General features: G+C 39.0%; 1 protein-coding gene across 10 annotated transcripts in view; it reads left to right on the top strand.

Annotated features, from left to right (window-relative positions):
- The window catches only part of HHLA2 (HERV-H LTR-associating 2), an 82,766-nt gene that overhangs the window by 50,213 nt on the left and 7,493 nt on the right, over window positions 1-25,060 (top strand). For 5 of the 10 annotated variants that reach the window (XM_027587176.2, XM_027587183.2, XM_027587182.2 and 2 more), the window contains 4 exons: window positions 8,819-8,925; window positions 20,121-20,210; window positions 21,775-22,128; window positions 23,300-23,563. In XM_027587176.2, coding sequence (XP_027442977.1) covers window positions 20,147-20,210; window positions 21,775-22,128; window positions 23,300-23,563 — 682 coding nt within the window. In that variant the 5' untranslated portion in view covers window positions 8,819-8,925; window positions 20,121-20,146. Of the gene's footprint in view, window positions 1-8,818; window positions 8,926-18,310; window positions 18,571-20,120; window positions 20,211-21,774; window positions 22,129-23,299; window positions 23,564-25,060 lie in introns of those variants that run through there. The other 5 variants (XM_027587178.2, XM_027587177.2, XM_027587181.1 and 2 more) reach the window with 3 other exon arrangements.

Below are 25,060 nucleotides of genomic sequence, written 5' to 3'. Positions count from 1 at the left end.
CCAGATTCAAATCAACTTAATCACAGCCATCAAGAGGGGAAAGAAAGACAAATTACTGAATTTGGCTGATTTGCATATACTGATTGCATATAATTATAAATTTACACTTGTTGGAGACGGAGAGAGGGTCAAAATGTTTTCAGCAGACCTAAATGTACTTTGGAAGACTGAATTCAAAGGGCAAAAAAAGGGGCAACTGAGTAGCATAGTTGGCTAAGCATCTGACTTTTGGTCCAGCTCAGGTCATGATCTCAGAGTCCTCGGATAGAGCCCCATGTTGGGCTCCATGTCCAGTGTGGAGTCTGCTTGGGATTCTCTCTCCCCTCTCCCTCTGCCCCTCCCCTCCCCTGCTCTCTCTCAAATAAATCTTAAAAAAAAGGGGGGGGGGCAAAAAAAAGGGGATGTATTGGCTCATGATACTGGAATAGCAGGAATGACACTAAATCACACTACACTCAACCCAGAGGCTAAAAAAAGATCCCTTCTGCCCTTGAACCGGCCAACCTACCTTGGGATCTCTATTCTTCTCTTTGTGGGCTCTTTAACTACTACCGCATATGTTTTTCCCATGTTAGTGAAGGGAGACACAGGCATCTTTGACTTTAGATTAGTCAGGCCTAGGACAGGCATTGTATTATTTATCTACTGATGCATAACAAATCATCCCCAAACTCAGCAGTTTTAAAATAACAATCATTTATCATCTCATGGAATGTCTAAGGGTCAGGAATCTGGAAGCTGCTTAGTTGGATGGTTCTGGCTCAGGGTCTCTCATGGAGCTGCAGTTAAGGTATTGGCCGGGGCTGCAGTCCTTTAAAGGCACTGGAGAAACTGCTTCCAAACTTATCGACATTGTTGTAGGTGGGAGGCTTCAGCTGCTTGTCATGTGGACCTCTCCACAAGGCTGCTCACACAGCATGGTGGCTAGCTTCCCCCAGAGTGAGTGATCAGAGTGCGAGAAACCAAATGGAAGCCACTATGACTTTTATAACCTAATCTCAGAAGTAACATATCATTTCTGCTTATCCTATTGGTTTACATAGGTCACCCCTGGTAGAATGTGTGAGAGACCATGCAAGTGTCTGAATACCAGGAGGGCCATCAGAAAGGCTGGTTCCCACAGATGATGTAATAGGCAGCACTGTAAGATGGCCCCAGATTCTTGCTCCTTGCTATACACACTTTGTGTAACTTCCTCCCCTGGAGTATGGGCCAGGCTTGTGAATATGATTGGGTAAGTCAAGGCCTTGATTCAGTTTTATTCTACGATGAAGGTGAAAGGATTTTGCAGATGCCCTTAAGGTCCCATACCAGTTGATTTTGAGTTAACTATAAGGGAGATGATTCTGGGTGGCTGTTAGCCTTTAACAGAGGGTCAGAGACTTGAAATAGTGGAGACCCTCTCCTATTGGCTTTGAAGAAGCAAGCTGGCATGTTGTGGAGAGGGCCATGTGCCAGGGAATGGAGGGTGGCCTCTAGTTGCTAAAGTCCTCAGTGCTACAGCTGCAAAGCAGCAGATTCTGCCAGTAGTTAGTGAGCTTGGAAGAGGACTCTTGGCCTCAGATGAGCTAGTAGCTCTGGCTCACCTTGATGACAGCCTCTGGTGAAACCCTGAACACCAGGTGCATTTCAGCTGTGCCTGGACTCCTGACCTACAGAGATTGAGATAATGTGTGTTGTTTTAAGCTGTTACATTTGTGGTAATTTGTTATGCAGCATAGAAAACGAATACAAGTGCCCACCTTTGAAAGGTAAGGGACGTGCAGGTGTTCTCTCTGTCTGTCTCTCTCCATATTGTGAACTGGGAGGAAGATTCCTAAGGCAAGAATGGTGCCATTATGAAATGAGGGGAATGGCAAAGGCTGCTAGACAAACTGAACTTAGCTGTCAGAGTTTATCATAATATTTCAAACCTGGAGACCTCCGCCATATCAAGGATGTGAATCATCGAGCAACAGTGCTCCCCACTAACAGCTTAGACATTAGTCTCAATGTGGTCTGTGTGCAACTTGTAATGGAACTTTCTGGAGCATTTGTTAAATTATAAACTGCTGGGCCTCACTCCAGATGGATTGACTCAATTTCTGTGGGGCATAGCTTAGGGCTATGTATTATTTTACTAATCATTTCATAGTTTTTTATTTTGAAGATTTTGAAAATCAGAAAAAAAGGTGAAGTACAGTGAATGCCTTTCACCAAAATTCGATTGTTATTTCATCCAATTTCCTTTATTTCTCATATACATATTTATGTATAATTTTGTTGCTGAACCATTTGAAAGTAAGATACAAACATGACATTTTACCCCAAGCACTTTAGTACATATCTCCTACAAATGAAATTATCTCATATAATCATTTACCCTTATCACATTGAAGCAATGAAACATTGATGTATATCTAATAGAGCCAGTGTTTTCCAGTAATTCTCAAAATGCCCTATAGATGATTACTTCTTAAGATTTGATCCATAATAAACCAGAAGTTTAGGCATCACTGTATTTTGACAAGAATCCAGTGATTCATATGCACATCAGTTGGAGAAGCCCCATAGCGATTTTTTGATGGAAGACCTAATGAAGTATCACATAGCATTTTGGTTACCAATGTAGTCTTTCCTCTCCACCATCTTTTTTTTTCCCCTAATTCATGGAACTTTATTGGATTCAAATATTTTTTGTCTGTGTATCATAACAAAAGAAAAACAAAAGAAAGAAGGAAAAGAGTCATCACAATTCCATTATTGTAGAAGCCAAAACAGAGTTTTAAATTAGATATTTTTGGCAATTAAATGCTTCAGAAGGGAGAGATGAACTTGAGGTTTCCTTGGGAACACATCCTGAACCCCCCAAATTCCATCATTGTCTTCAAATAATATTTCCTTATGTCCTACAGGGAAAAGTTAAAACTTCAAGAAAGGGTTCCATCAAATTTCCAGTCTGATGTAATTGATATTATGCAAGAAAAATAGAAATAGAAATGAAAGCAAATTATTTGTAGGAATAAAAGTATTAAAAACATTATTTTACCATTTGAACATTAAAAGTCATTTATGTTTACCATAATTTACTCACATATATAGGGAACTTACTCAAACTTGTTTTAAGAATCATTTATTGTAACTATTTGGGACCTACAAAGTGGTTTTTTTAATTTTATTAATTTTAACTAACATATTTTATTATGTTAATTACCATACATTACATACCGGTGATGGGTATTGAAGAGGGCACGTACTGAAGGGAGCACTAAGTGTTACACGCAAACAATGAATCATGGAACACTACAACCTCTTCACCATCTTTAAAGTAGAATAATCCATGTTTTTTCTATCTTCAATTCTCTTTCTGCTCCCCTCCACGTTCCTCCCTCCTTCCACCTACGCTGAAATTTGAAAACTCTTCCATGATTTTGAAACTAGCCACAGAGGAAACATGTAAAGGTTTAATGAGTGATACAAACAAGATATAGAAAAGGGAGGTGAGGCGTGACATCACTAGGATTTGGCTGAGGTTTCAGGAAGGATGTGGTACTTCTGTGGATCTTGAAATCACAGATGCTGACTGCAAGGAAAATAACTTGTGGGGATGAGCATGGCACGTTTGGGAATCTAAGTGAATTGGTTTCAAGTCACTAGTTCAGGAAACAAAGAACATCTGTTTTAAAAGGTAAGTTGGAGCTGGATGCATAAGCAATCAGAAATCTTAATTTTAGAAAATAATTTCCAGACTCCTAGAAAGATGTAGGCTACTTAACTGTGAAACTGAAAATTATCTCTGGGTGGTGAGACCAGTGAGTTTTAATTTTAAAGTGAATTTCCTACCAGTCTTTGTAAAAAGGGATCACCGTAAAAGCTTGACTAGCATTATAAATTTCATACAAGAACTTCCCATAACATTAAATATCAATTCCTGCCTTTAAAGTCACTTCAAATAATGTGCATTTACATATCATATTTTATTTTCCCATATTATTTTAATCTTCCCCCTATTCTTGGACATTTAAGCTGCTTCCAGTTCTTGATTGTAATAAAAACCCTTGTCCAAACATCTACTATATTTCTGGTTATTTTCTTGTAATAGTCCTGACAGAGTTTCTGGGGGCAGAACTTAAAATAGACTCACACTGGAGTGTGTACCCAGCTCACATCAATTCCCTGAGAGGCTCTGGCTGTGCTATCATTCTCTGTCTCTGTCCCTAAATCATTCTGATCCAGGAACAGAGGACCTGGATTCAAGCTGGCCATCACCCCCTCCTTAAGAAAGGGAAGATTTGGAAACCTGACACAGAAGCAGAAAAGGTAGGGTCATCTCAGGCAGAGACCAGGTGCAATGACCTCAGGATCTTGCAGCTGGGTTTTGAGCACTACTCCTATTCCCTCTAGAAGCTGGTTTGTGTGGCCCTTGCTTGACACATGAGCAGTCTTACACTTCTTTCCTCGAATCTATGTTTTGCTTGTTAATCTGGGTTCCTACGTATTGTCACTAAAAAAAAAAAAAAAAGGAGGGGCAACCCCTAACTGATACTGGTGGTGGGCTTCATGTAACATACAATGATACCTAGAGAATGGTAGTATTTGGAATCAGTCATTCAATCTCCCTGGATTGAAAGGCAGTGAGACGGCCTTCTGTGTTCTGGGAACATTTACATGTTCATGGTAAGCGGTAGCCAAATATCTCATCCACCTCTTACCCTCAGGCAACCAGACCTCTCCTCAGAGTGAATTTCTGGGTGTCTGGATAGCTGTTTCCAAAAGGAAGAGAACGGAGGCTCATGAGGCACACTGGTGCCACAAATTATGCAGCTAATCCTGGCCCAAGGTCACAGTCGTTAGGTGGAAGCAATAGGACTCAAACCTATGCACCCTCACTCCACAGCCTCAGTTCTTACCTGCTTCTTTATCCTTGCCTAAATGCAGCTAAGTCTCCTTTATACGTAAAAGAAACTAATGCCAAATGTCCCCCAACTATAGAGATGCCAGAGTTAGCAAATAAAAATACAAAATTCCCAGTTAAATTTGAATTCCAGATCAATGAATGATTTGCTTTAGCATAAGTATGTCCCATATAATGCATAGGACATGCTTATAATAAAAAAAGTATTAGTTTATCTGAATTCAAATTTAACTGGACATCCTGTATTTTATCTGGCAAACTGTACATGGCCCAATATCCTATCCCTCTTTTCATTATTACTCTCTCAGTAATAAAAATGAATTTAAATTCAGCACATACATGCCTCAAAGGGTACAGTGCAGGAAACATTTCAGAGGAAATTTCAGAAATTCAGATCTGCTGAAATCATTACTATAGTATTCACCAGGCAGTCTCTATTCAATGAGCTAGCCCAGGCAGCCAGCCTTCATTTCAAGTTTGATGACGTGGCTAGTGGAAACCTTTATTGAATGCTGTCCTACAGTAGGTGACATTGAATTTCCACCCCTCTATCATTCTGCAGCTTTTTTGCTTTCAAAGTCTGCAAGAACTGGAAACATTAGTTTGGATACATGTGTGTATCTGGCCCACCTACCTCCCCTTCTGTTCTGTTCCTGGGGCTCAGAAGACTGTTCTTTCCCAGGAGAAACAGATTACTGAGCCAGGTTGCAGAATTCTTTAAAAATGCACATTGCTGTCTGTTTTTGTAGGCCAGAGGAGACTGCAGAAGAGAGAGATGCAATGAAATTGGGATCCCTAAACTCAGCAGAGTTAGGAGTCACGCTGAAAGCAACTGATTGCAGACTCCAACCGGGTGTGGTCAGAAATCCAAAGGCAGTGCGATATTCAGGACTCAAGAAATAGACAAGCAGAAATCTTTGGCTCAAATTAAACATGGAATTAAACTGATGAGCCAGCCTTTTAGTTCTATTTTTTGTTTGTTGGGAGTTTTGTTGTTGTTGTTGTTGTTTTGGTTTTGAGTTTTTTTATTTTTTTAATTAATTTTATTTTTTATTTAAATTCAATTAGCGATATAGTACATCATTAGTTTTTTTACTTTGTTCAGTTAGCCAGCATATAGTACCTCATTAGTTTTTGATGTAGTGTTCAATGATTCATTAGTTGCATATAACATCAGTGCTCATCACATCACATGCCTTCCTTAATGCCCATCGCCCAGTTTTTTGACACAAAGAACAACTTTCATTCTTCAATTGTCATCAGTGTTGCAATGGCTAAGCCAAGGAACTAGATGAGAATAAGGTATGAATATTCATATATACCTCTCTCAAGCCCTTGAAAGTATCCTAGGATATGGTATTACTTCGATCAACTATTTTGAAGGCATGGAGTATGCAAAATTCTACCATCTGGCTCTCCTACTCTAGCCTTTACAAAAGAGGTCAGGGAGCTGGTTAATTTGGGGATTCCAAAATTTGCCAAGGATAGACATTCCCATTATATAGCCAGAGAAAAAAAGATGTGTTGATTGTAGTCCTGCAGAGACCAGTGTAAGTAAAGTTAGCTGCCCTACAGGTAGAGTCTAGGAAAATAGCATCCACTTCAATTATTTGCAACAGAGGGAATTTAATGCAGGCAGTCAGATAATAGAGGAGTTGGGAAATCAAGAAGATAGTGAGAAACTCATGGAACAGTAGGAAGTCACTTATGTGGTGGAAGGAATTGATACTATGGGATCCCAGGGATGAAGTCATCTCATGGAAGCTGGAATGCTGACAGGTCTGCCTGTCACGACCTTGAGCCATAGGAAAGATGAAACTGGTACTAGAAAACCTGCCTAACACATTATTACTTAATCAGGTGCTGATGCTCATTGTAACTTCTGTCCATGCGTTGCCTCCTCATTGGAAGAAATTTACACAGTCACTGAGGCAGGTCTGGATACTGAATGTTGTCCATGGCAGATCCTAATAGAATTGCAATAAAAGCTCCTAGATTTTGAGATAGGCTTTGCTTTCTTTAGTCAAGGACATTCCTTTCAGAAGTTGTGTCTAGATAGGCCAGATAGCATAGAGTTTATGAAGAAGATACTTGAGTTCTAGAGTCTATGTTCAGGGATCCAATATCTACAAAAAAGTGTGCCTTCCAGTGTCTATGAGGCCAGTAAATTGCAGGAGCAGACTGCTTTTATACCATTCGGGACCCATTTGGCAAGCAATGAGCAATGGAGGCTGAGCTGAACTGACTCCATCAATGCCTAGTCAGGTGATTGAGAGCCTCTTCAGTAGCGAAAGCTTTCTGGTGAGCATTCACAAGAAACATGAATAAAGTGGCCATAGGAGTCCAGATAGACTCTGTATAGGCTCCAACACACAGCCTTTCCCTCATCAAAGCAAACCAGGCTATGCCATAGCTGAGTGCTCTTTGTCAGCCTTAGAGACCAGCCTACATCTCTGATGTGACATCACACCTAACAAAGACAAGTCGGCTCTTTTGCTGGATTATATGTAATTGCTTCTGCTATAGAAGGGATCGTATTTCCCTTCTGCCTGGCTGTGCCTTTGCCAGAACTACCAACTGCAGTCTTACTGAATGCTTCATACTCCATCATTATCCTATCCAAATTGGTTCTGAAGGCAGTTCCTTGATCAAAAGCAAAGAAAGCAAGCCATGGACTAATTCAAATGTAATTCACTTATTTTATATTTTCTATCAGTGAAGCCGCAAGACTTCTAACATGGTGGAATGGTCTCTAAAAACTTAGCCCTGCAATCTTTCAGGGCATCTTCTACCTGATGACATAGCTACTTCACAGAAGACCGGGTAGGCTCTGAACCGGTGTTCTCAATAAGGAATGGTGTCCCCATAGTTAGAAGATGTGGATCTAGGAACCATGGACTGAGGAGGGACTGAGACGTCTAACAATCATAACTAAGCTACTCTGTTTTTTACTCACTGAGGCTTTTAGTGTCATTCAACCTCCTTTTTAGTACCTGAGGACTGGATGCAACATACAGTGTGTAACCTACAGTACTACACTGTAACAGTACTACAGGGTAGTATTGTATGTACACATACACTGTACGTTACACACTAAACATCTGTAACATACCGTGTAGTACTTCTGAATTAGAAACTAAGACAGGTCATTTGGGTTCTTCATGCCAGGGGGCAAATGGCAGAAAAGTGGGATACTGTATTAGCTGGGGTGACTGACCATGCCTAGTAAGAATACTATGATTACTGCTGTGCAGTTAGGAGGACTATGATAGGAACATAATGGATCCCTTTCTTTTACGTTCTCAGTGGGAAAGGGTAGTGGGAGACCATTGGTAAGACCACAAAGAACTGAAACAGTTCAAGGATCAAGGTTCAGGCTACCCCATCGGGGACATAGCTAAGGGACTGGCAGAAGGTAAGCAGATCACAGAATAGTTAACAGAAAAGGCAAGGCACAAATACTAGCTCTGGTTTAGGAAGAAGTGGCAGACAGAAAAACCATGGTCTGTTTCTTTGCTTGCTGTGTCATGACTTAGAACAAAATGTCTTCTATCCATATTGTATGTAGAGTGTATTGGTGATGGTAAAGTATTCCTTTTGGACCATAGATTGAAGCAGAATTTGAGGGGGAATAAATATATTCTAAAGTAGAACCACTCAAAGTGGGGCTCTGCAGGCTGGTGCCAGTGTGTGAGCTGTTTATTACTGGTTTATGATGCAAGAAGTATAGAAATAGTTAGTATTTAAAATTACTCTGTTAGATTGCTATCAACATTTCTATGCCTATTGTATATAATAATAAAAAATCAAGGCTTGCATTTTATGTTTAATTTCATTTATCTAGCAATTCATCTTTATTGCGTTTTCCCAGTGATTTTGTCCATGACAGATTAGAAACAAAAATTTACTGCTCCTTTACTGTAGATGGTTTGAGAAGTGCTGATCTTGTTGAGCAGTGCCCTTGTGAAATCTATTATTACTCCTGGATGCAGCAGCTTCTGTAACTTGGACTGCTTTCCACAGCGAAGGAGGTAAGTAAGCTTGCCATTGTCCGTAGAGTGGTGGTAAGTGAAGGCAGCTTGGCTATGTGTGTTGGGCAGCCAAAGGTTCATGTATAGAAATGTACCAATGAGCTGACTGTACAGCTTATATTCTGTTGCCCTCTCTCCCTACCATGGCTGGCTTCCCCAAGAGTAAAAGTATGTAACCAATATATGGTCTCTCCAGTTTGGAAAGTAGAACGATGATCTAGTCTGGAGGAAGTTGATTGAAACTGAGTCACTGTGTAAAAGAACCTGAGAGGTCTCCCGGCTTCCTGCTGTTGACTTTCCTGGCATTGTCTGCTCTTTTGAAGCTTGGAGGTTCATCTTCCAGTCCTGAGTTCCCCAGTCTCTTTGTAATACATTTCCTTCTTGCTTAAGTCTTAAATCTGTTGCTTGTCACTACTGAAGGTCTTGCAGTTTTAAAGGCATTTGATAAATATTGCCAAAGTTGTATATCAGTGTATATCATTGGCTGCCCCACTTTCCAGAAAGTTGTATATCAGTGTATACCATCACCAATGATACGTCTCCAAGCGTCTTTTCCAGAACTGAATATTAAATGTATATATGCATATGTGCGTGTGTAGATATCTGTCTCTCTATCTAATCTTTGTCATTCTGCCAGGTTAGAAATGGGACCTTATTTAAAAATTTTTTCATATCTTTGAATATTATTGAAGGTAAATTTGGGGGGATTAGGTGTCAGGACACTTTTATATGCAAGTTATAGAAACAAAATTCAAATTAGCTTAGGCAAAAAAAAAAAAGAGGTTTGGTTAGCACACATAAAATGGAAAGATACTGGGGTAGTTTACAGAATTGAATTAAGAAGTGTGGCAACCAAGGCCATGATGATGTGCTTATCGGCGGGCACTTCAGTCTGCTCGGGTGCACTCGCCTATTTGCCATTATGCTCTCACCCTCAGCCTTTCTCTGCACTCCCTGCCATTGACTGATTTCTTTCTGTCAAACAGTTCTCTTCACGTGGCAGGAGTTTATTGCTGCCATTAGTTTCAAACAGGCTCCCAGCCTAGAAGTCTTAGTGGAAAAAAGATATTCTCATTTACTGTTCAGATGTGCTTTGGCCTTTCTTGGATCACTTGCCCACTCACTGGATGGGTTGCCATGATTTGCCACACCTGGATTACTAGCCTCTCATTGGTTGGAATGATAGAGTACGACATTGTTGCCAACACAGATTAGCAGCAACCCCCTTCCCAGAATGAAATGAAATGGGGAGGAAGGGTTCCCTTGAAGGCAAGGTAGTGGGGCAGGCAGAAATGTCCCCTACACATTTAGCAGGAGCTCTTGATTTGAGCAGATTGATTACATGTTGAAATCAATGCTTAAAGAAGACTAAGACAGTAATGGCACATATGTAGGGTGACCATTTAATTTATCATCCAACCTGGGGCACCGTGGAAGAAGCTACTATTAATAATTAACAGAATGCACAGTTAACCCTATCTGGAGAACTGAGCAAGTGGAAGCAGAGAAGGCACTTAGAATCACTATACTAACCTCTTTACTAAACCATACATAGTTTTACAATTGCCATCAACACTTTCTAAGAGAAAACAACTTCTTGGAATTGGGGCCAAAACTCCCAAAAAGGTCAAGATTCAAAAAGACTAAAGGGACCATTTGCTCCTTGATAGCTGGTTCTCTGGGGAATAACCTAGAGGTGGTGAATCACTGATGTCACTTGTAAAGTTTCATAGTAGCGTTGTTAATGGAGGGCCTCAAAGTCATGAACCTGATATACTTTAAAGTCCTGACTTTGTAATCTTGAGCAAGTTACTTAGCCTCTATAAACTTAAGTGTCTTCATCTCTAAAATGGAAATTATAATACCTCACATGATTGTGTTTAGATTTACCATGTGTATAACATTACTGTATGCTTAATAGCACTGAGATGTTACCTGTTCATATTACAAAAAAGTAATAAATGCAAGAGAAAACTGTATTTTATTTTATTTATTTAGTTTTTTAGCAGATAGGACCTCCTAGTAAGCTTTGTTCATATGGGTTCTTTCATTAATCTTTAGATATTTACATCATCTGCTCTTCTGACCTGCCAATTCCTCCCACCCAAGGTCCCCACAAATGTAGACAACACCCCATTTTATGGCAAGGAAGGAGTAGCCAAATGTTCCCCCATGTCGTTTAAAAATGTCTTTGGGTTTTTCACTTGTGTCACTGGGGCTTTTCAAAAATGATTTCAGGATTGGTAGGGGGAATCTTGTTCACAGGATTTTTAAACTCAGTACACAGTGAGAAGGAGTGGTAGTAGATATGATCCCAGATACAGCTCAGGAGGTGAAGTTTGTTGGGAATTAGGGTCACAAGGAGAGGGAACCACAGGGTCAAAGAATGTTAGTTCTAACTAATTAGTGTTAGTTAGTCAGTGTGTTTGTAGGCATGAGGAAAGAGAGAAGGGGAGCTGGGGTGGGTCGGGGTTAAGGTCTAGGGAAAGAGAAGAGGGGACAGAATGGGACGGGGAGGATTTACCAGAAGATGGGTTGATACAGAGGCGATCAGATGAGAGAATTCCTGTTTCACAAAGAAAGGTAGTAGCTGATCTTTGGAGAGTAAGGATGGGAAGCCAAGGCAACGAGAAGCAGTCATCATTCTACAGTGAATCATGCGGGTCCTGGATCTCACTGCCTGAATGAATGAGAGCATGAACAAAGATGCTTCACTTTAAAGAATCCTATCATCACAGGTTACTGTCTGTCTCTCTGTATCTCTTTCTCTCTCTCCTCTCTTTCTTTCCCTCCATCCATCCCTACCCCCTCTCTCTCCATCTCTCTTCCTTTCTCCCTCTCTGAATGTTCCAGTGTCTTTACTGAATCCAGAAGACCCCTGGGAGAACTTCTAGCTATAGAAACAAGTAGAACTGAGCAGAGGCTGACTTATTAGGTGTGTCTGGGAAGCTTGATCTGTGAGTGGAGCCATGTGTATGAAGGAGTCAAACTCATGTTCTCTGCTACTGAAAGGTCTATAGATCAACTTAAAACTTTTATATTGTCCCTTCTCTAGTCTTAACTTCATAAATTCAACACTAAGCTTATTATGTTGAAGTATACATCATTGCATTATGACTTGTCAAATTCACTCTTTCTACCAATATGCAAGTCTTAGTTATATACTATGAAGTTACTTTATTACCCTATAGCCTTATTTTTAAAGGCCCCTTGAAAACAAGGATTTACTCTCTCTCTTTCTTTTTTTTTTTTTAAGAGAAATAAGGACAAACAGGGGCCCTAGAGGGTGAAATAGCTAGCCAAACTTTTCTAGTTGTATAATAGAAACCTTCATATTTGCAACTACTACTTCAGCTGAGTATCAGTATTTTCCTTTTAATGTTGACACTAAAAAGAAAGGGGACTTTTAAGGTTAATGTGTTCTGCTGTTAGAAAGCTCTTCTTACAAAAAACATAAGGCACATTAAAGTTACTACAAAATTCCAATGGCTCATAACTGATGCTTGCTTTAGCTTCAAGATTAAAAGTGGTTTTGCCACTATTAGCAAGAAAATGCATGTCTCTAACTTAACTCTTAAAATATGACAAAACCTCTGTCCATATTTTATTGTGGTGGGAAGAGAGATTTTTTTTTCCCATTGATTTATTTATGTAGACAAAAATGGAACTTCCTGTGTTGCTCTTCATCAGGTAAAAAAGGTATTTCTATTTTGTGTCACACCTTGGAATATTTGGAGACATTTGTAGGCCCAAGTCATAGCAGTTTAAATGTATTACTTAATTAGCAGAAAGTCTAAAGGTAGAAGATCTAGAATAGGCTGGACTCAACAATATCATTACAAACCCCATTTTTTTCTATCATCTTTACGATCCTTGTTATGTTGGCTTTTTAATCCTCACACTTGTTTCTTCACATCTAGAAGGTGGCTCCTGCAGCTACAGCATGAAATCTGTGTTCAGAAAGCAGAGGGAAGGGGTTGCCATAAAGTTCTGCTCTTCTATCTATCCCTGTTATAAGGATACAAAAATTTCCACAGAAATCCTCCCAACAGACCTCTGCTTATGTCTCATTGTCCAAAACAGTGTCCAAAAATTTTTTTTCAATTTGATTTCAGTAGTTCATTTTGGAGACAAAGCAGTGCAAGAAGCTGGCCACACTTTCCTATTTCCCTTGGGTTCAGAGTTAGAAGGAGGGAAAGGCAGACATACAGACATTATAATGGCAGAAAAGATGGTTAAGCTTGGTGGATGACAGACTGGGGTACTGTATAAACAATGATCTAATCCTGTTTCCTAGGAGGTTGGGATAAATTTAAGGTATTTCATTTTCTCTTGTTTCTCAGAACTTTAACATTATCAGAGTCTAAGAATGGATTGTAAGTAGAAGATAAGGCTAAAGCAATGGAGCTTTACAAACAAGGATTATTTGGCAGAATTGACTCTGAACTGTAGAAAAAACTCACTGATACAAAGTCAACCTCACAACCACTATACTTTTTAAGTGACCCACTAAGCTGTATATGCAGACCTAGGCCAGCAGTCCTCTCTGTCTTGTGCACCAGCTAGTTGAGTTAGCTACAGCTTTAAATTCTAAGGACTGAAAGCCACTAATTCAGGTGTCCATGGGCATAAGTACTGGCCAGGAAGCAGACCTCTATAAAGCATCACTTAACAAAAGCTCTAAGCAATCTACACACCTAGGAATAAGTCTTGTAAAGATTGTTTTGCCTTTTTTTTTTTACACTAAATCCTTGATTCTGCTATTCTGTTAAAGGTCACTCAACCCCAGCACCTTGATACATAGGTACAAGGAGGGGTTCTGTACTTCTGGAATTGAAAGGATGACATGGGGATCGAGTCAAAATGGTTAATCTCATATTGAAAATGGGGAATACTGAATATATCACTTACCATGCAATAGATGTATTTAAATATAGCAGTCGTGACCACTATAGGACGGGATTCTGATACTGGCATTGGTTGATAAACCTAACCCGACCTTAGGAAGCAAGGCTCCTCTGACCCCCCCAGGTACTACTGCTTCTTCTCTGTGTTAGAAAAACTTGGTCTCACATTGTCTGTGGTGAGAGGTCACCATATCATTTCAGAGCTTTCATTACTTTCCTCAAAATCCTTACATCTGACACAGTCAGGCCCAGTTGTTGGTTTAGTTAAAAAATTAGGTATCTAAATTATATATTCTGAATGGTTTTTAAAATTAAAATAACAAGTATCCATCTACTGCTTTCTAGGTTTTTTGAGTGGAGGGGGTCAAGGCATTGTTCTGAGCGTGAAGCACTGTTTGATTTTCTGTGTTCTCTTTCTTGCACAAACTTATTTCCAATTTTCATTTCTTGAAAGTGGCCAGAGAACTTGGTACTCAGATTGTTATAAAAGAGTTTGGCTCCTTTTAGTTCTTCGCAGTTTGCTCCCAGTCTTTTACTGCTGTATCTCTGACACCTAATCCAATAGCAGAATTTTCTTCTGTCCTTTTTTGGGACTTGCTTTTATTTAGCCTTTCCAGAGCATTCATCTTATTCAACTTACTTGTTGGGGGAAACACCAGGTTTGTCTTGTCCTCACATTTAATCAATTAACATTTAAATTATTTAGTGATGCTAATGCACCGAACTGGTGGGAGGAGAAGTATACAGAAACAGCAGACTGGCTTCTGGAGGCATTTGGGATGCCATGGGCATCTATCAGTGTGTTTTACAGAGGGAGAGCTGACTTTTTAAAGCAGTCCTTGGCCTTACATCTGCACATGTTCAAAACTCACTTCACTTAATGGAGTCTTAATTCAGTTGTTTACTACCCTTATATGCTCAACAAAACGCCTGCCGTCCGCCTTATTAACCCTGGCATTTTCTTTTGTCTGTTGTCTTGGCTTTGCGGCATTCTTGCTAAAAAAAAAACACCACTCTGTCCAGCTATATTCTTTCTTGTATACAGCACTATTGAGGAGGATATTATATAACCTACCTTTTTGGCAGGAAGGAACATTTTGTGATAGGAGTCTAAAGTGGAAAATGGCCCCTGGAGGCAAAGTAATGCTCCTCCTCCTCATAGTCTTTGTCTCAGGCTCTGTGGGCGCTGCTTCCAGGGGATCAACCCCATGGGAGATGGGGATTTGTGGACTGTCTTCAGGAGGAAAGTGTGAAGAATTGTGGGAACAGGGTGGGGCAGAAGAAGGAGCCAAGCAGGGATATGGCTTCAGGTAAAGTCTCAGCTTCCTTCCCTGGGAGGGGCTCTGGACCACAAAATGTTTCTTGGCTTGAAGCTACCACTGACTGGGGCCAGGAGTAGAGAAGGAGTCTAACTCCCAGAATCACAGCTTTCATCACCTAAGGGCAAGCCTCTGAGAAAGGTGGCAGTAGCTGAGCAATGTGTGCATGAAACCTGAACTAGTAAAACTGATCACAGGGGATCCGTGCAGGAGATCAATGGTCTGCTAATACACAAAATATCAGATATTAAATGTGTGGTGTTTCTAAAATAGCTGCTTTTATTGGGCCCAATTTATGAACCTTCTTAGATTTTCTTGGCTTTACCTGTTTCCTGGGCCCTCAGCTGGTTGGACAGAGAGAGCCCCTGCCCCAACACCACTGCCCCATTTCTAAATGTCAGGCACTGACCCCACCTTCCCTGGGGAGGCCAACTTCAGCATGTCCACCATTTTACCCACCACAGTGTGAGCTGCAACGACCACAGCCCAGACATGAGTCTCCAGGGGAAACTCAGAGGGGCGGTGGTTCCCCTGCCTGTATTTTGAGACTCAGGACACCATACTGTGAGGCATGACCTGTGGCTTCCTTCATGGCTGTCCTCTATGGCTGAGGGGTCAGGTGCACAACTAGAAGGAACATGGGAGCTAAGCCTCACAGGGAAAACCCATAAATGGATTCCTTTGGTTCTTTTTCTCTGATGGATTTGTGGTTCTGTAGAAGATGCCTGGAGATCTGAGCAAGTGGTTCTGTTTTCTGTTCTAAAGCTATGGCCAAGGCAACCACCACCTCGTATCTACTTTCCCTTCTTCCTTTTTTCACTTCCCCTTTTCCTTCATTCTTACTGCTCTGCAGCTGCACCCCTACACATCCCCCAAAATGTATTAGTGTGTACCTTAACCCAGTTACAAAGACCTACTCTTCCATCCACAACAACAGCGAAATGAAAAACCAAACAGAGCCTGAAACAAAGACAGTACCCCTAGAGATTCAGAGTTTCAACCCAATGTATGAATCCTCAACTGGTGGACTGCCATTGTAAAACATCAGGGGAAATTTTTTTGAGTAAAGAGAGGGTAATCCTAAAATTGTTCGTTTTTTTTCTATCTTAACAAAGTCAATCTTATTAAAATCTAAGTGGATGCTTAGGAGAAATCCCTATGATGCAACAAAGACTTTCCTTTTGTTATGACTTTCACGAATTGGCTCAGAGCCAAGATCACTATGGTGAGGCACTGAACTTAAAAACAATGCAGAGGAGAATGTACACTCTGGAAGCTGCTTTTCCTGAAGGAACTCATAACGGGAACTAGCGTGATGCAAGTGATGTGAAACATCCTTGGTTTTCAAAAACAAACTGACTTGCGATGTAGCTCCGGTCATATTTAGGCCAGCAGTTATGAGGCTAGGTCTAGTCTTGAGTGTTACTGATGGGCAGGCTAGAGAGTCTGGCCTGAACACAAGTGAAGTTTGTCATTTTTGTCACAGTGTTGATGGCTGCAGTCAGTGTGGTCTGTAGCTGTCAAGATGGGTCCAGGGGTAGTTGTTCTGTTCTCCTTATTTTATGCTTGTAGAATGGCCTCAATTTTTCTCTTCTGTCTGATTAGTCTTAGCATCTGGGTTTCTTTTTGCCATGTTCCATTACAGAGGCTGCTTCTCTGCCTTTCTCCCCCACATCTGGAGTCCAGCCAAAATGTACCAGAACAAGATGCTTCTAACATTTGAACCCTTTTGTAAGGGTGCTGATTGCAACTTGGGTAACTTCAGTTTAATTCAAGGTGGAAGATTTCTGCTGCTTTGGGGGAAGAAAATAAATGTCTAAAAATAAAACTTGGGCATAAAAATAGGGCCAAATACTCATTAACTGCCTCACTTAGCTGAATGCTGAAATTATTTCAACAGAGCTAAATCAAGCATTTGTGTAGAAGAGGTTGAGTATGTTTTTTTATTCATAGTACTTTATCTTAGATGATAAGTGGGTTACTGTAATTTGTCATTTTATTCAAAAGACATGAATTAAGTAGTTCTCAAGGGCCTAATTTTCAGCTCATGCTGACCCTTGAATTAGAGCACTTGTGTTCACAAGCTTTTTTAGAATGTATGTTGTGGGCTTTTATGGAAGAGGCTGGAGGGTCAGGCAGGACCAGGAGCCAGAGTATGCAAAGCTTGGTAGGCTAGGGTTAAAAATTTGGGTCTGAGTATGGTGGGAAGCCACTGGAAGGATTTCAGTAGGAGGATGTCATAGAATGATTTACATTTAAAAATACGACTCTTGGCTGCTGCATTGACAGTGGACTATAAGCAGTAACCAGTCAGATATCTATTTTAGATATTTCAGGTAAGAGATGATAGTGGCTTTGGAAGAGACAGTAATGGTAGAGTTGGTGAATGCACAAATAATGGAGCTTTATCTAAGCCATTAACAAAAATGACTGGGAGTAATTCTGGGTAATTTTGTTGTCTTGTTTGGGGTAAGGCAGGGAGAAATGGTAAAGGGAATGAGGTAAAAATCAAGGGTTCATATTGATTCTCTGATGCCTATAAGGCATCTAAGTGAACCGATTAGATGGACAATTGAATATATGACCTGGACTCAGTAGATAAGTTTCAGAATCCTTCACATACAGAATGACATTCAGAGCCACGGAATAGAAGAACTCCCCTAGGGAAAGAGTCCAGAGAAAGTATAAGACTTGAGAACTTCCCTTATTTCCGCATAAATAGGGCAAGCAGAAGGGGTACAGCAGTGAGGAAGAAAAAATCAGAACAAGTTGGGCTGGAAACAAGAATCTTCCATCAGAGAGGTAAGGGCCAATTATGTTGAATTCTGCTGTGAGATTGGATAAGGTGAGGCCAAATCATATCTATTGTTTTGGTAATGTGGTAGTTCTTGGAAACATTGACAGGGGCAGTTTATGACCTGTCACACAGATAGAGGCCAGAGTGGATTGAGGGGACATAATAAAAGGGAAATGGCGGTGGCTCTTTGGACAATTCTTTCAAGAAGTTAATAGAGCTAAGACATAGGTAGACAGCTAATCAAGAGCCAGAGGAGAATATGGTGTTCCATATTCCATGTTCCATGGAATGTTCCATGTTCTTAAGATAGGATTTATGGGGGCATTTATACTCAGGGGCTTGATCTAGTGGAGAGAGAGAAACTGATGATATGTTAGAGGAAGGGATATAGTTGCAGGGATAAATTTCTTGAATGTAAAAAATATGGGAAGCAGGGCAAAAGTGAAGGGTTGGCTTTCTGTAAGAGGAGAAGGGGAGACAGAAAGAGTAGATAGACACAGCTATTAATGGGTTGGTTGAATTGGTGGTGGGGGTGAGGGAGTATCCATAATTGTCATTAATGAAGGCAAAGCATCAGCTGAATGAGACACGGGGAAAGAAACATTGGAAGTTTCAAGAAAAGGTAGCAAATATTGGAATCATTATGAATAAATGAGAAAGTGAACCTATATAGTAAGACCGTGGATATGGAATGCCCCAAAGTTACATTAAGCAAGGTGGATCTGAATTAATTATTGCTGGAAAGAAAATGCTTAATTCTTGTTTGCTTGTTTTTTTTTTTTTTTAAGTAGCCTATAGAGGTAAAAGTGTTATTACATATTTACATATGTTCATAGCAGAAAATGGGTTTAATGAATACTTGTAATCTTACTATTCAGAAATAATCATTGTGATACATCTTTTCATGCATTATACATGCAAATACATCAATAAGAAAAAATATAAAGGTCTTATTTTCATAACTAATACTATTTTACAAGTTTTTGCTTTGCCAAACATTTTATCTATTGCTCTGAACTATTAGAGTGATAACTTTGTCATACTGCAAATGTATTCCCTGATTATTTGTATTTTAATATGTTCTTATTGCTTTTCCAATTTTTATGTAGACGTATCTATTATAAAAAATGTACAGTCCTGTTAAAAAAGGCCCTCTTCCAAGGCCCTACATACAATTATTTTCTTCTACTATTTAAAAGGTAAAGATGAAACTATAAATTATTCTATCAGGTTTAATTTTGCTGTGATGAAGGACACAGATGTATTTTTAGAAGTCTTAATTATTCTTAAATATCATATCCTACAATAAATTTATGACACAACTTTTTAATAGTGTGGATCCCAAATGATTTCTTTAAAATTTTCTTTTAGAGGTATTTAAAACTAATTATATGCTATCCCTTAAAAAGAGTAAAAATTATCTATAATCCCATCACCAGAGAAAATCAGTTATATTTTACTTACTTGGAATTATATTGTATGTATACAGTTTGCCATCTATATTTTCTTGTGTTTTAGTTTTTGAAACACTCATTGTGAATCATGATTTTAATGACTGATTTATGATTTGTACTATTATTATATGAGAATATATTTCCAGATTTTGTTTTGTTTTTGTGTGTGGTTATAAATAACACCATAGTTAACATAATTGGTGTTAATATTTAACTGAATTTGTTTTTAGTACATTTACCATAAAAGCAATACATGTCCACTGTGGAAAGCTTTAAAAATAAAGACAGAAACTGTTATCCAGAGAACCACTGTTGAACATATACCAAATCTTTATTCATGCAACAGCCATTTTTCAATATCTACTATATAGTAGACACTGCTTTAGATGTGAACTCTGCTCTGCAGAGTTAACATCCTAGTGTATATTTAGTCATATGTCATGCCTGTCTCGGATGTGCAGAAAATGTGTGTGCTTTTAAAAAGGGACTATGCTACTTACAAGTTACATTGTATTCTGGTTTTTCTCCTATAACATTAAGAACTTCTTTCCATGCCATTGAACCATCTATTACAGTATCATCTTTAGTGGCTGCAGAAGAATGATTTGTGTGGATGTACTGTAGTTTATTTAACTGATCTCCTATAGTCCGACACTCTTTTCCAATTCCTGTTTGCATTTGAAATCCATAATATGCATATTTTGCTTGTCTTTGATAGTATAACTAGTATGACCTCCACAAGACATGAAGGCACAGGCGGTGCTGTCCATCATCCTCATTCTTGTACCATCTCTAAGTGGATTTCACGGTGAGTTCCTTTATAATACACCCAGGTGTTAGTTGTTTGTATCAGGAGCTAGGAACATGAGCACACAATGCAAGGTGGCGGTGTCCTCTGTAGCCATAGCATTTTGAACTTTTCTAAAAGATCACTTAATGAGAAACAGGAAAACAGACTGGAGGTCCTGCATGAAGATTAAAAATGACATTTTCCCCTGTCTACTCTAAGGCTTTTTCTAATCTGTTATCTGCTACCAGATATAAAATCACTAGAAAGACAAGTTTGATTGATTGGTGATTGATTTTTTTTTTTCAACTGTAAGCTTGGTACTTAACACTTAACAGAAGGCATTATCTACTTTGCTTGGTCCTGTGATGAGCATTTTTAATTATCTAAGGGAATATTAGAGATGTTTAGTAGAGCAATTAGGGAGATTGACAAAAAGCACTCCTTCCCCACCCCCACACCTTTCTGTGTCTTTCTCTCAGCATAATACTGCATCCCTGTAGTTCTTTGCACAGAAATAAACTAAATCTCTCTGAGGGAGAGAAGTGGGACATAGCAGAATGGAAAGAGCCCCAGAAGAGGATGCAGAGGGAAAAGACTGTGATAAGGCCACATGAGCACTCAATTCTCCCATCTTGGATAGTCTTGGCCAAGGTCCAAAGGAGTTTACTCCATCATCTGTAAGATAAGACCCTTTCCAGTTCTCATATTCTAAAATCCATAGATAGGGTACATAATCTACTTAAAATGTTTTGTGAATTGGTCAAAGAAGCTGGATGTTGCCTTCAAGGATTATGAAATGGTTAAATATATTTTCTTTGCAAAAATCTTGATTGTGCTACATCAAAAAATAGCGATGTATTGTATGGTGACTAACATAACATAATAGAATAAAATTAAAAAAAATCTTGACTGTGATGAATCCATCTGCTTTTCAAAATTAATTTCTGAAGTTAATAGTAAACTATATGTATAAATTATAAATATATATGTATGTGTATATATGTGTGTATATATCTCAGGATGATTGATACTTCCACATTTATATCCAGAATAATATTCCTTTACTATATTTCAGTTGACTCATAGGATATCCGTGGAGGTGTCCTCAAGCCAAAATAAATGAGTCACTTCACTTCCCCTTTTGGATTCCTCCTGCTCATGTGTTCCCTTGCTTGAGGCTAATGTCTGCATATTTCTAACAGATTCCTGAATCAAGCATTGTCTTCTACATACTCCAAATATTTCCTAATGAAACCAAGTTAAATTTGTTCTAATCTTTTAGAGCCTGCTGAATCTAGTTAACTGGATAAACTAATTTGTTATTGTTGTAGTAGATGTTAAAAGTGAATGTGTTCAGGAATAAAAATCAACAGGAGTCTTTTGTATGCATAATATACAATTTCAGAAACTCTACCACAAGCTTTGTGGCTTTTTTCTAGTAATCAGACTAGCCAGGGTTCTTGATGCTGTGGTCTGTTAGTGATCAGGCTGCTAACCCAGGATAGTTCTGCTAGATGGTGCTGATAGAGCCCTAGATAAGCCCCCATCATTAATTCTCTTCATACCTGCTCTTGATTTTTAGATACATTCCTTTTAGCTTCCCCCAATCTTGTTACTACTGAGGAAGAGCAAATAGTCATTGGAAGACTTGGAGAAGATATAATTCTCCCTTGTTCATTTGAAAGTGAGCCTGAAGTCGTAATTCACTGGAAGAATCAAGATAACTATGTTTACTCATACTACAAAGACCGTGACTATTTGGAAAATCAAGATCACAGATACACAAACAGGACATCCCTCTTCCATAGTGAAATTCACAATGGGAATGCCTCTTTATCTTTAAGAAGATTAAGCCTTCTGGATGAAGGAATTTATGTATGCTATGTGGGAACAACATCTAGAAAAATCATAAATAAAGTGGTACTAAAGGTGGGAGGTAAGCAAGCATGTAAGGTTTTATAAAACATAGCAATGATATCATTCCGTGTTTTTCTGAAATACCTTTTTCTTAATTGAATATGCTATGGGCTTCCTTCCAAGTCAATACATACAAATCTACCTCATTTTTAATTTTTTTAATTTTTTTTAAAGATTTTTTTTAATTTATTTTATTTGAGAGAGAGAATGAGAGAGAGAAAGCACATGAGATGGGGGAGGGTCAGAGGGAGAAGCAGACTCCCTGCCGAGCAGGAAGCCCGATGCGGGACTCGATCCAGGGACTCCAGGATCATGACCTGAGCCGAAGGCAGTCACTTAACCAACTGAGCCACCCAGGCGCCCTACCTCATTTTTTAAATGCATGGTATCTCATAGTATAGACATGCTATAATTGATACACCTATTCTTCCACTGGTAGATATTCAGGTATTTCCAATGATTTATACAACAAATGTTGTGCTGAGCATTCTTGTATTTAATAGTGGGAAATGATCTGAAAGAAAAGTATCAGAAAATTTTAATATATTACTTTGACCAGCAGCAAAATAGTATCCATTTTCCCCTTAGTCTTAGCAGCACCTAATGTTATCAATCTTAATTTCTGCCCATATGATAGTCTTTAAAATTGTTGAATTATTGGCTTAATTTGTTTAATTTTAATATATGCTTTCTGTCTGTATTAACTTTAAAACTTATTTATTTGGGGGGGGCATTTTCTAGTGTGTTATTTTATACAGCACTTGTTTCTTCTTTCTCTGTCTCACTTAGCTGCTTCAGACTTTAACTCAGAAATCTAAAGATCATGTGTAAACAAAGACTCAAAAAGGTTCTGCATTATTACCTGGAGAGTACAGAGTGTTTCATGAGCTCTAGTTTATATTGGTTGCTCAGCGAGGTCATTAGATTTCTTTTTAGATCCCTTACTAGAGAACTAAGATTGCTAATTGCTAAGAATTCATGCATGCTTTTTGTTTCACTTGTGATAACTACAGTATGTATCCTAAGTTTCTATAGAGTTTTTGTTTTGTTTTTCCTTTAGTAACTGCCAATTTTTGCTCATAAAGCTTAGCTTTTCATTTCATAGGTATTAAAATAATAAGTGTTGTGCACAGATGGCTTAAAAAGAAGCTAATGACAGTCCCTCCTATGTCCTTCTTTCTCCCTCCTAGCTTTTGTCACACCTGTGATGAAGTATGAAAAGAGGAACACAGACAGCTTCTTAATATGTAGTGTGTTAAGTTATCCTCATCCACTTATCACATGGAAAACTGACAATGCATCCATCTCTGAAAGCAATATGGAAGAAATTGAATCTTTGGGTCCTTTTTATGTTGACAGTATGATAAATATTACAGGATCAAATTTATCTTATGAATGTGCTATTGAAAACTCATTACTGAAACAAACATGGACAGGGGGAGGGACAGTGAAAGGTAGGTTCCATTGGGCTTTCTGTGTGCATGCGCTATGTCAGAGGTTGGAAGGAAATGAGGATTGATTTATAGGGAAAGAATGGAACACAAAAGAAAGAAAATGCATCCTCACCGGTGAGAAGACCAAGGCTGTAGTCCCAAGTCTAATATTTACTGACTCTGGGCACTAGCTCCTCACTGGCAAAATGGAAGTAATTCCTACCTGCTAGGTGTTTGAGTTGAAGGAAAACATGTGAAATGGAAAGTAGCAAATCTATTCATGAATATTATTATATTTCTCTGATTCATCTTCCAAATAGAATTTTCTACCTGAATTGTACTTTAAAAGAGGTAAGAAGAAAGCTTGCCTATTAGGTCACAATCTGTGATGCTTGCCAGTCTTTCATTTAAACAAAAATTCATTAGTATTATTGCTTCTGTTTATTCTCTTTACATAGTATTAGCCCATTAAGCTTTATCAACAATTCTATCATAGCACGAGCAGTTTTTCATACTCCTTCCTCTCATTTATTTGAACAAACTGAAATTTTGATCAATCTCTACATCACCTACTATTTAAGATTAAGAGGAAAAATTAGTTTGACATCTTATCCAAACTTCAAGGAAAAATGTTTTATATTTTAGAAGCAAAGCAAAATGTTTTAGTAAATCCCCATTATATGGAGAAAGTGGAGGTCAGCTATCCTTTCTGGCCTTCTTTTCCTGAGTTTCATATTCTCAAAGTGCTTGCCAAGAAGACCCTAAATTATCAGTGACTCTCCACCTTTACATAATCTCAGTGTCAAAGGCATGGTTGCTAATGTTCACTTTTCCAGGTGGCAATGGAAACATGAGAAAGCATTGAAAATATTCATATTAAATCGTAGATATTTTCTATGGAAAATCATATTCTCATGTTTATTCAGAATTGAGTATCCAGAAGCATCCACGGTTCCTTAGGCTCAGTGCTATGTTGTCTTATTGAGGATTTATTATACGCCAAGTTTGTTGCTCTCAGACTGTGAACTTAAGAATGTGTACACTTGGGCGCCTGGGCGGCTCAGTCATTTAAGTGTCTGCTTTTGGCTCAGGTCATGATCCCAGGGTTGTGGGACTGAGTCCCGCATCGGGCTCCCTGCTCAGCCGGAAGTCTGCTTCTCCCTCCCTCTCCGCCCCTCCCCTTTCTTGTGAGCTCTCTCTCCCTCTTCCTCTCTCTCTCTCTCTCTCTCTCTCTCGTTCTCTCATTCTCTCACTCCCTCTTGCTCTCACGCTTTCTCAAATAAAAATCTTAAAAAAAGAAAGAATGTGGATGCTTATTCATTTCTGGATCCACAGCATCTAGTACAAACATGTAAAAATTAAACTAGGAAAGTAGCATACAAAGGGAGCAATTAATTCTGTTCACTGTGTGGTTGGGTATAAATGGGGTTGTTAGAGAATATATGCTTAAGGAGGTTGCGTAAGGGCAGAAGTTTAAAAGAATAGTAGGGATTTCCAGGGAACATAGGCATTCCAGGT

The sequence above is a fragment of the Zalophus californianus genome, chromosome 1, assembly GCF_009762305.2.
Source record: "Zalophus californianus isolate mZalCal1 chromosome 1, mZalCal1.pri.v2, whole genome shotgun sequence".
NCBI lineage: Eukaryota > Metazoa > Chordata > Mammalia > Carnivora > Otariidae > Zalophus > Zalophus californianus.
Note: the sequence above shows the minus strand (reverse complement) of the source record. Positions and strands in the feature narration are given on the sequence as shown.